The sequence below is a fragment of the Oncorhynchus nerka genome, linkage group LG13, assembly GCF_034236695.1.
Source record: "Oncorhynchus nerka isolate Pitt River linkage group LG13, Oner_Uvic_2.0, whole genome shotgun sequence".
Lineage (NCBI taxonomy): Eukaryota > Metazoa > Chordata > Actinopteri > Salmoniformes > Salmonidae > Oncorhynchus > Oncorhynchus nerka.
The window spans coordinates 103099372-103111970 of NC_088408.1; the positions used below are offsets into that span (position 1 = coordinate 103099372).

Consider the following 12599-nt stretch of genomic DNA (forward strand, 5'->3'; position numbering starts at 1 on the left):
ACAATAAATCCATGTAATGTAGTCTACACCATCACAATAAATCCATGTAATGTAGTCTACACCATCACAATAAATCCATGTAATATAGTCTACCTACACCATCACAATAAATCCATGTAATATAGTCTACCTACACCATCACAATAAATCCATGTAATATAGTCTACCTACACCATCACAATAAATCCATGTAATATAGTCTACCTACACCATCACAATAAATCCATGTAATATAGTCTACCTACACCATCACAATAAATCCATGTAATGTAGCCTACACCATCACAATAAATCCATGTAATGTAGTCTACACCATCACAATAAATCCATGTAATATAGTCTACCTACACCATCACAATAAATCCATGTAATGTAGCCTACACCATCACAATAAATCCATGTAATATAGTCTACCTACACCATCACAATAAATCCATGTAATGTAGCCTACACCATCACAATAAATCCATGTAATATAGTCTACACCATCACAATAAATCCATGTAATGTAGCCTACACCATCACAATAAATCCATGTAATGTAGCCTACACCATCACAATAAATCCATGTAATATAGCCTACACCATCACAATAAATCCATGTAATGTAGCCTACACCATCACAATAAATCCATGTAATATAGTCTATACCATCACAATAAATCCATGTAATGTAGCCTACACCATCACAATAAATCCATGTAATATAGTCTACACCATCACAATAAATCCATGTAATATAGTCTACACCATCACAATAAATCCATGTAATATAGTCTACACCATCACAATAAATCCATGTAATATAGTCTACCTACACCATCACAATAAATCCATGTAATATAGCCTACACCATCACAATAAATCCATGTAATGTAGCCTACACCATCACAATAAATCCATGTAATGTAGCCTACACCATCACAATAAATCCATGTAATATAGCCTACACCATCACAATAAATCCATGTAATATAGTCTACACCATCACAATAAATCCATGTAATATAGCCTACACCATCACAATAAATCCATGTAATATAGCCTCCACCTTCACAATAAATCCATGTAATATAGCCTCCACCTTCACAATAAATCCATGTAATATAGTCTACACCATCACAATAAATCCATGTAATATAGCCTACACCATCACAATAAATCCATGTAATGTAGCCTACACCATCACAATAAATCCATGTAATATAGCCTACACCATCACAATAAATCCATGTAATATAGTCTACCTACACCATCACAATAAATCCATGTAATATAGTCTACACCATCACAATAAATCCATGTAATGTAGTCTACACCATCACAATAAATCCATGTAATGTAGTCTACACCATCACAATAAATCCATGTAATATAGTCTACCTACACCATCACAATAAATCCATGTAATATAGTCTACCTACACCATCACAATAAATCCATGTAATATAGTCTACCTACACCATCACAATAAATCCATGTAATATAGTCTACCTACACCATCACAATAAATCCATGTAATGTAGCCTACACCATCACAATAAATCCATGTAATATAGTCTACCTACACCATCACAATAAATCCATGTAATGTAGCCTACACCATCACAATAAATCCATGTAATGTAGTCTACACCATCACAATAAATCCATGTAATATAGTCTACCTACACCATCACAATAAATCCATGTAATGTAGCCTACACCATCACAATAAATCCATGTAATATAGTCTACCTACACCATCACAATAAATCCATGTAATGTAGCCTACACCATCACAATAAATCCATGTAATATAGTCTACACCATCACAATAAATCCATGTAATGTAGCCTACACCATCACAATAAATCCATGTAATGTAGCCTACACCATCACAATAAATCCATGTAATATAGCCTACACCATCACAATAAATCCATGTAATGTAGCCTACACCATCACAATAAATCCATGTAATATAGTCTATACCATCACAATAAATCCATGTAATGTAGCCTACACCATCACAATAAATCCATGTAATATAGTCTACACCATCACAATAAATCCATGTAATATAGTCTACACCATCACAATAAATCCATGTAATATAGTCTACACCATCACAATAAATCCATGTAATATAGTCTACCTACACCATCACAATAAATCCATGTAATATAGTCTACCTACACCATCACAATAAATCCATGTAATATAGCCTACACCATCACAATAAATCCATGTAATATAGTCTACACCATCACAATAAATCCATGTAATATAGTCTACCTACACCATCACAATAAATCCATGTAATATAGTCTACACCATCACAATAAATCCATGTAATATAGTCTACCTACACCATCACAATAAATCCATGTAATATAGTCTACCTACACCATCACAATAAATCCATGTAATATAGTCTACCTACACCATCACAATAAATCCATGTAATATAGTCTACCTACACCATCACAATAAATCCATGTAATATAGTCTACACCATCACAATAAATCCATGTAATGTAGTCTACCTACACCATCACAATAAATCCATGTAATATAGTCTACACCATCACAATAAATCCATGTAATATAGCCTACACCATCACAATAAATCCATGTAATATAGTCTACACCATCACAATAAATCCATGTAATATAGCCTACACCATCACAATAAATCCATGTAGTATAGTCTACCTACACCATCACAATAAATCCATGTAATATAGCCTACACCATCACAATAAATCCATGTAATGTAGCCTACACCATCACAATAAATCCATGTAATATAGTCTACACCATCACAATAAATCCATGTAATGTAGCCTACACCATCACAATAAATCCATGTAATGTAGCCTACACCATCACAATAAATCCATGTAATATAGTCTACCTACACCATCACAATAAATCCATGTAATATAGCCTACACCATCACAATAAATCCATGTAATATAGCCTACACCATCACAATAAATCCATGTAATGTAGCCTACACCATCACAATAAATCCATGTAATGTAGCCTACACCATCACAATAAATCCATGTAATATAGCCTACACCATCACAATAAATCCATGTAATATAGTCTACCTACACCATCACAATAAATCCATGTAATATAGTCTACCTACACCATCACAATAAATCCATGTAATATAGCCTACACCATCACAATAAATCCATGTAATGTAGCCTACACCATCACAATAAATCCATGTAATGTAGCCTACACCATCACAATAAATCCATGTAATATAGCCTACACCATCACAATAAATCCATGTAATATAGTCTACACCATCACAATAAATCCATGTAATATAGCCTACACCATCACAATAAATCCATGTAATATAGCCTCCACCTTCACAATAAATCCATGTAATATAGCCTCCACCTTCACAATAAATCCATGTAATATAGTCTACACCATCACAATAAATCCATGTAATATAGCCTACACCATCACAATAAATCCATGTAATGTAGCCTACACCATCACAATAAATCCATGTAATATAGCCTACACCATCACAATAAATCCATGTAATGTAGCCTACACCATCACAATAAATCCATGTAATATAGCCTCCACCTTCACAATAAATCCATGTAATATAGCCTCCACCTTCACAATAAATCCATGTAATATAGCCTACACCATCACAATAAATCCATGTAATATAGCCTCCACCTTCACAATAAATCCATGTAATATAGCCTACACCATCACAATAAATCCATGTAATGTAGCCTACACCATCACAATAAATCCATTCTATATTTTAGCCGGGTCTTAAGAAAATGTAGGGCTGTGTGTTTAGATGTTTAATACATTGTAAGGCTGTATGATGAAAAAGGTTTCTTGACGATGCTGTGTGTTTTTTTGCGCAGGCTGTACACACTACATCAGTCTCTCATTCACAATTTGAAAAACACTTGATAATGCCTCGAATTTCACGTTGGCATCCCCTTTGGGGGTGTAATGCACCCTAAAAAAAAAAAAAAACATGCCTTTTGGCAGCCCCGAGTTCTGCCCTTATTACTGGGTGCAAACCGAAGGGTCTCTCACACGGTTCTCAGTCACATGACCGGGTGTTTCTCACAGGCTATAAGTTAAGACAAATCGGGGACGCAAATTCCAATTCCGAGGAGCATATTGAAGATATTTGATGGACTGTCCACATTTACTTTTCGTCAGCCAAAAGTGACCACAAATGTGATTGCATGTATAAAGGTGCAGTTTTATGGCGAAAATTATCTTCCCCGAACTTGAAACTCACGTGCTGCTTATGTATCCCATTTTAGGATCTACACCCCTTGTAAAAGAGGATTAATGTTCTTAATTTATTTTAAGAAGATATTTGGCCACTTTAGTTGTGATACAAACCGTATCAAAACATATAGGCCTAAGGTGTGCGATTATGAATTGAACAAGTTGCAACAACCAAAAAAGGCATTGTTTGTCATGCTGGGCATCATTCACAAGGCTAACAGACTATTCTTGATTTAAATCTCATCTTTACATAATAATGATTTAAATCTCATCTTTACAAAATAATGTATTTGTGTAATTTGTTTGACTTAAAAGGGTACATGATAATGGTCCATTCTATAGAAACAGCAGGGGAAAATACATGTCCTCTATGCACTTAAATGGTGAAAGGAGGACGGTTTATTTCAAGGCCATCAGACTGTTAAACAGCCATCACTAACATAGAGAGGCTGCTGCCTACATAAAAATGGATCAAAATTAAAATTTAAAAAATTATCCTATTTACAAGACATGTAGAGCATAATTGTAATAATGTTTACATTACTCATTTCATATGAATATACTGTATTTTATATCATCTATTGCTCATGCATGTATGTATGTACAGTTGAAGTCAGAAGTTTACATACACCTTAGACCCAAATACGTTTAAACTCCGTTTTTCAAAATTCCTGACATTTAATCCTGGTAAAAATTCCCTGTCTTTAGGTCAGTTAGGATCAACACTTTATTTTAAGAATGTGAACTGTCAGAATAATAGTAGAGAGAATGATTTATTTCAGCTTTTATTTCTTTCATCACATTCCCAGTGGGTCAGAAGTTGACATACATTCAATTAGTATTTGGTAGCATTGCCTTTTAAATTGTTTAACTTGGGTCAAACATTTTGGTTAGCCTTCCACAAGCTTCCCACAATAAGTTGGGTGAATTTTGGCCCATTCCTCCTGACAGAGCTGGTGTAACTGAGTCAGGTTAGTAGGCCTCCTTGCTCACACACGCTTTTTCAGTTCTGCCCACACATTTCCTATAGGATTGAGGTCAGGGCTTTGTGATGGCCACTCCAATACCGTGACTTTGTTGTCCTTAAGTCATTTTGCTTTGGAAGTATGCTTGGGGTCATTGTCCATTTGGAAGACCCATTTGCGACCAAGCTTTAACTTCCTGACTGATGTCTTGAGAAGTTGCTTCAATATATCCAAGTAATTTTCCTATCTCATGATGTCATCTATTTTGAGAAGTGCACCAGACCCTCCTGCAGCAAAGCACCCCCACAACATGATGCTGCCACCCCGTGCTTCACGGTTGGGATGGTGTCTTCGGCTTGCAAGCGTCCCACTTTTTCCTCCAAACATAACGATGGTCATCAGACCAAAAAGTACGACCTTTGTCCCCATGTGCAGTTGCAAACCGTAGTCTGGCTTTTTTATGGTGGTTTTGGAGCAGTGGCTTCTTCCATGCTGAGCGGCCTTTCAGGTTATGTTGATATAGAACTTGTTTTACTGTGGATATACATACTTTTGTACCTGTTTCCTCCAGCATCTTCACAAGGTCCTTTGCTGTTGTTCTGGGATTGATCTCCTTCCTTTGCAGCTGTGTTTTCCCGCACCAATTGTTTGTTCAGATGAACGTGGTTCCTTCAGGCATTTGGAAATTGTCAAGGATCATCTCTGCGGTCTTGTCTGATTTCTTTTGATATTCCCATGATGACAGAATGAATCTGTTTGTACACCTCCAATTGACTCAAATGTCAATTAGCCAATCAGAAGCTTCTAAAGACAGACCATTTTTTGAATTTTAGTTTTTATTTTATTTAAAGGTATTTAACCAGGCAAAAAAGTATTTAGGATGCAAGATAAAAAGATGAGGGTCTGACAAAATGAGAAGAAAAAACATCCAGAAAATCACATTGTAGGATTTTTAATGAATTTATCAATTTGGTCAACAACAAAAGTTTCTATCTGTTATTCCTGGTTTTCTAAGTCTTCAAGGTTTCACACACTGTTTGGTATTTTGGCCCATAGATGGGCATGTTTAGCTTTGACAGCTGGTGCTTAAATAGTGAGGGAGAAGTGTTTCCAGTTTCATTCAGTCAAGCAGAGAACTGGAAGGAGAGGCGGCCAAAGGAAGAATTGGTTTTGGGGGTGACCGAGTTTCGGTTAAGATATCAGGATATACTGACATCATGTCAGTGATTCTCTCTTGAATTTATTTAAGATAGTGAGGAACACAGGACCAGAATGAGGTCAACATCCTTCCAAAGTGACATGATTCAGTGCTGCAGGACCGTCTCCTAAAGGATCGGGGCACCACCAGTACAGAGCTTGCTCACGAATGGCAGCAGGCAGATGTGAGTGCATCTGCACGCACAGTGAGGCGAAGACTTTTGGAGGAAGGCCTGGTGCCAAAGAAGGGCAGCAAAGAAGCCACTTCTCTCCAGAAAAAACATCAGGGACAGACTGATATTCTGCAAAAGGTACAGGGATTGGATTGCTGAGGACTGGGGTGAAGTCATTTTCTCTGATGAATCCCCTTTCCGATTGTTTGGGGCATCAGGAAAAAAGCTTGTCCGGAGAAGACAAGGTGAGCACTACCATCAGTCCTGTGTCATGCCAACAGTAACACATCCTGAGACCATTCATGTGTGGGGTTGCTTCTCAGCCAAGGGACTGGGCTCACTCACAATCTTGCCTAAGAACACAGCCATGAATAAAGAATGGTACCAACACATCCTCCGAGAGCAACTTCTCCCAACCATCCAGGAACAGTTTTTGTGACAAACAATGCCTTTTCCAGCATGATGGAGCACCTTTCCATAAGGCAAAAGTGATAACTAAGTGGCTCGGGGAACAAAACATCGATATTTTGGGTCCATTGCCAGGAAACTCCCCAGACCTTAATCCCATTGAGAACTTGTGGTTAATCCTCAAGACGCGGGTGGACAAACAAAAACCCACAAATTCTGACAAACTCCAAGCATTGATTATGCAAGAATGGGCTGCCATCAGTCAGGATGTGGCAGCATGCCAGGGTGGATTGCAGAGAGAAGGGTCAACACTGCAAATATTGACCTCTTTGCATCAACTTCATGTAATTGTCAATAAAAGCCTTTGACACTTATGAAATGCTTGTAATTATACTTCAGTATTCCATAGTAACATCTGACAAAAATATCTAAAGACACTGAGGCAGCAACTTTTGTGGAAATTAATATTTGTGTCATTCTATTTGGCCACGACTGTAGTATAGCGAGTGTGCCCACTCTGGTATGCCCACTCAGTATGCCATCTGCACATGGTTGGCTAGAGCAAATGTATTGTATATTTGTATTCCACTTCTTTACTTAGATTTGTGTGTATAAGGTAGTTGTGAAATTGTTAGGTTAGAGTACTTGTTAGATATTACTGCACGGTCGGAACTAGAAGCACAAGCATTTCGCTACACCCCCATTAACATCTGCTAACCATGTGTATGTTTTCTCACGCAATTACATAGCCTCCATTACATTTGCATTGATGTCAGAGTGATTACAGGGACAATAGAGTGCTCAGTACCAGGCAGTTAGCCAGTTTAGTAGACTACTAATGACCAACAGCATCAGAGCTTGGAGAAGCATAGTTACCATGACGAAACGGTCACGTGACTCTCGACCGCCAGTGTGGCGGTAATACGGTCACCTCAACAGCCCTAGTACCAAGTCAATGTGCAGGGGTAGGAGGTAGGTGAGGTAACATGTAGGTAGTGGTTTCAGTCATATCACATATCACATCTAGCTATAAAGTGGAGCTGTCTGGCATTGCCAGGCCAAATCCTCCTAGTTGCTCAAGTGACAGATGGGCTGCACCAGCAGTTAAGTGAGACTTTATTTATTTTACCTTTATTTAATCAGGAAGGTCAGTTGAGAAGAAGTTGTCATTTACAACTGCAACCTGACCAAGATAAAGCAAAGCAGTGCGACACAAACAACACAGAGTTGGTGGTGATAACTAAATACATAGTGGGCCTTTAGGGTTTAACAGGATATCGTGCAGCACTCTGTATGGAGACATATCTAACATGATAACATGTTGATTAGAAAGCTCCTCCAGTCTGGTCCCTGTACACACGGCAGGGTAAAGCCAGCTACAGCCTCAGGTGTGTGTAGGTAGGTAGGTAAGTAGGTAGGTAGGTGTATAAGTGTAGGTGTGTGTGTTGACAAAGGAAAAGGAGAGTGAGTGAGTGAATAGGAAGGATGGATGTGTGTTTGCTCAGTGTGTGAGGGAGGCTGGGAGGGGCAGGCTGGGAATTCAGAGAGTATTCCAAGTAGAGTCATGTTGTTCCCTGGCTCCACAGAGAGGTAGTCTGCTCCTGGCTCACCAGAGGGGTAGTCTGCTCCCTGGCTCACCAGAGGGGTAGTCTGCTCCCTGGCTCCCTGGCTCACCAGAGGGGTAGTCTGCTCCCTGGCTCACCAGAGGGTAGTCTGCTCCCTGGCTCACCAGAGGGGTAGTCTGCTCCCTGGCTCACCAGAGGGGTAGTACAGAGGGGTTGTCTGCTCCCTGGCTCACCTGACCAGGTCTGCTCCCTGGCTCACCAGAGGGGTAGTCTGCCCTGGCTCACCAGGGGTAGTCTGCTCCCTGGCTCACCTTCTGACCAGGGCCCGCAGGGCTCTACTTCTGACCTCGCAGGGCTCTACTTCTGACCAGGGCCAGCAGGGCTCTACTTCTGACCAGGGCCCATAGAGCTTTATGTAGAGAATAGGGTGCTATCTGATACGTTTCTACTCCTCCTTTCACTCTCAACTGAGCCTAGGGATAAAGATAGGTCTCACGGCGCCTGGGATCCCATTCACTGACACCTTCCATGATTTAAATCACTGATCTGAATACACACAACCACAGAGTGTGAACATCTGACTGCCTGCCTGCCTGCGTGCGTGCAAGCTGGAGACTTAGCGACTAGGCAACATGAACCATCTCTGTGGGTTGAGAGAGAAAGATTCTCTGTACGGGATGATGTAATGATCGCGCCGTACTAGACTAGTTGAGTGTCGCTTCCTGCCCTTTTGAAGGGTTATTGAACAACTTTATGATTCGTCTCTCTGCAGACTGGATACACCCAGAAAGACTATTCTCAGAACTAGATGAACAAATTGTATGACTGTCAGGATCAAGTCGACCTACCTAACTTTACATGGAGACTTTTAAGGTCCCCGTGTCTTTGTTCAGCTCAGTAGTTTGATGCTTCGTGATGTGGCTTGCAGTGCTCTGTTGAAGCTCGCCCAGTAACGGACTAAAGGAGTCTAACGTTACTCCGTAGTCCCAGGACCTGTTCAAAGGGGGAAGTGGGTTCTGGAAGACAAAACAGCCATCTAATCTCCAGCTAAACGTGAATCAAAGGGGGAAGTGGGTTCTGGAAGACAAAACACCACTAGTCTACCTACTGTTTACTAGTCCAACCCTCTAACCACTAGGCTACCTGCTGGTTACTAGTCCAACGCTCGAACCACTAGGCTACCTGCCTCTAACCACTAGGCTCCCTGCTGGTTACTAGTCCAACACTCTAACCACTAGGCTCCCTGCTGGTTACTAGTCCAACACTCTAACCACTAGGCTCCTGCTGGTTACTAGTCCAACACTCTAACCCACTTGCTGGTTACTAGGCTACCTGCTGGTTACTAGTCCAACCTCTAACCACTAGAGGCTACCTGCTGGTTACTAGTCCAACCCTAACCACTAGGCTACCTGCTGGTTACTAGTCCAACCCTAACCACTAGGCTACCTGCTGGTTACTAGTCCAACGCTCTAACCACTAGGCTACCTGCCTAGTCCAACGCTCTAACCACTAGGCTACCTGCTGGTTACTAGTCCAACGCTCTAACCACTAGGCTACCTGCTGGTTACTAGTCCAACCCTAACCACTAGGCTACCTGCTGGTTACTAGTCCAACCCTAACCACTAGGCTACCTGCTGGTTACTAGTCCAACCCTAACCACTAGGCTACCTGCTGGTTACTAGTCCAACCCTAACCACTAGGCTACCTGCTGGTTACTAGTCCAACCCTAACCACTAGGCTACCTGCTGGTTACTAGTCCAACCCTAACCACTAGGCTACCTGCTGGTTACTAGTCCAACACTAACCACTAGGCTACCTGCTGGGTCCAACCCTAACCACTTACCTACTGGTTACTAGTCCAACCCTAACCACTAGGCTACCTGCTGGTTACTAGTCCAACCCTAACCACTAGGCTACCTACTGGTTACTAGTCCAACCCTAACCACTAGGCTACCTGCTGGTTACTAGTCCAACCCTAACCACTAGGCTACCTGCTGGTTACTAGTCCAACACTAACCACTAGGCTACCTGCTGGTTACTAGTCCAACCCTAACCACTAGGCTACCTACTGGTTACTAGTCCAACCCTAACCACTAGGCTACCTGCTGGTTACTAGTCCAACCCTAACCACTAGGCTACCTGCTGGTTACTAGTCCAACCCTAACCACTAGGCTACCTACTGGTTACTAGTCCAACCCTAACCACTAGGCTACCTGCTGGTTACTAGTCCAACCCTCTAACCACTAGGCTACCTGCTGGTTACTAGTCCAACCCTAACCACTAGGCTACCTGCCGCCCCACAACAGTTCCACCCAACATGTTTCTGTAACTACACGTCCGTGGCATCAGGCCGTGTGGGAACACTAACCCTATGATATGAAAGATAATGTCCTTCTGCTTCCAAAACCACACCTAATGCATGTTAATGCTCAGACTGGCGTCTTAATGCTGCAAAATGCAACAAAATAAATTAATAATTACATTTTTAAACAATCAATTTCCTTGTTGCTAAAATACTAATATTTCACCTAATCATATATGTTGTGAAGAATCATTGTTCAATCTAAACCTGTGAAACAGATTTTCTACGAGACAAAATAATTGTATTTTTGGCTGGCGTACAAAACAAACTCAAATTCGCAAAAACGAAACTTAACGGGAAGCATAGAAATGAGTGCACATTATCTACCGCTTCTTAGACGGGCTTTAATGAGAATGATAGATCTATAACAGAGCAGATCCACCTCTTCTTAGACGGGCTTTTAATGAGAATGATAGATCTATAACAGAGCAGATCCACCTCTTCTTAGACGGGCTTTTAATGAGAATGATAGATCTATAACAGAGCAGATCCACCTCTTCTTAGACGGGCTTTTAATGAGAATGATAGATCTATAACAGAGCAGATCCACCTCTTCTTAGACGGGCTTTTAATGAGAATGATAGATCTATAACAGAGCAGATCCACCTCTTCTTAGACGGGCTTTTAATGAGAATGATAGATCTATAACTAAAATGTGTATTTGGTTGGGTCGCCTAAAAAGTGACACATTGCAGCTGTAACCCTCTACAACACAATATGCACACAGTGAATACTGCAGTTTTATGGGTTATGAAACCAGCCTACCGGGAAGTCTAAATAGATTCACAGTTTTCAGGCCTATTTTAAATTAAGACAAAATGACGGATAAAAACACTAATCAAATTCGACATTCAGGCGTTTTGCGTCGGTGGTTATTCCGATAAATTATTCTAGCGAGCAGGCAGATAAAACCGAAATATGTTGGCCTAATAGAAAGTTAGTAGAGGAAGATTTTGTCGAAATGAACATAAATAGTCTGTTAAATGGAATAAAATAATTTAGCAAACACTGCGTTATGAGTTTTTATGCAATAGGAAATCGACCCGAGTTGCCCAATCCTGCAGTCGAGCCAAGATCAACAAGTTTCCACTGTAACAAGTGTCTTCACCCACCGCACACTAGCAGGCACCATATCAACAGCAACACATGTAGAAACATAAACTTTACTTTCCATGTTACAATGTGGCAGTAAAGAAGTGAAAACGGAGGGGAATTCTACCCATTGAAGTCTACAAAGTATCCAAACTTGTTTGACTAACGTCAGTAGTGATGAAAGTGTGTGTGTGTGTGTGTGTGTGTGGGGCAACATTTCTGCCAGTATGAAAATATGTCTTACCACACCGTTCCGTAGGCGCCCTCACCGATATACGACAGATTGTGGTACCGGGGCCCGACATCGAAGGCCTGTCCTCGGACCAACTCAGCTCCGGTTCCGGGATTGGGGCCACTGGCAGAAACCGCAGCTGTCGCCATTGTGAAAACCGGCTGCCTTTTTACACGTTCTTCGCGGCCACAAGGAAAAGTCACCGCTGTAACAACGTTATTACCGGGAGCCTTTCTGAAGTCCTCCGTATGATAAAGTGGTCTTACTGCGCTGCTGTACACACAGGCTGGCTACTGACTGCGGTATGCTAGCTACACT

The 12599-nt window shown here is 40.9% G+C and overlaps 1 protein-coding gene across 2 annotated transcripts in view; it reads right to left on the reverse strand.

Moving 5' to 3' along the window:
* Positions 1-12599, reverse strand: part of LOC115127104 (mitogen-activated protein kinase 1-like) — an 89151-nt gene extending 76552 nt beyond the window's left edge. For both annotated transcript variants that reach the window (XM_065026929.1, XM_065026928.1), the window contains exon 1: positions 12294-12599. In XM_065026929.1, coding sequence (XP_064883001.1) covers positions 12294-12430 — 137 coding nt within the window. In that variant the 5' untranslated portion in view covers positions 12431-12599. The remainder of the gene's footprint in view (positions 1-12293) is intronic.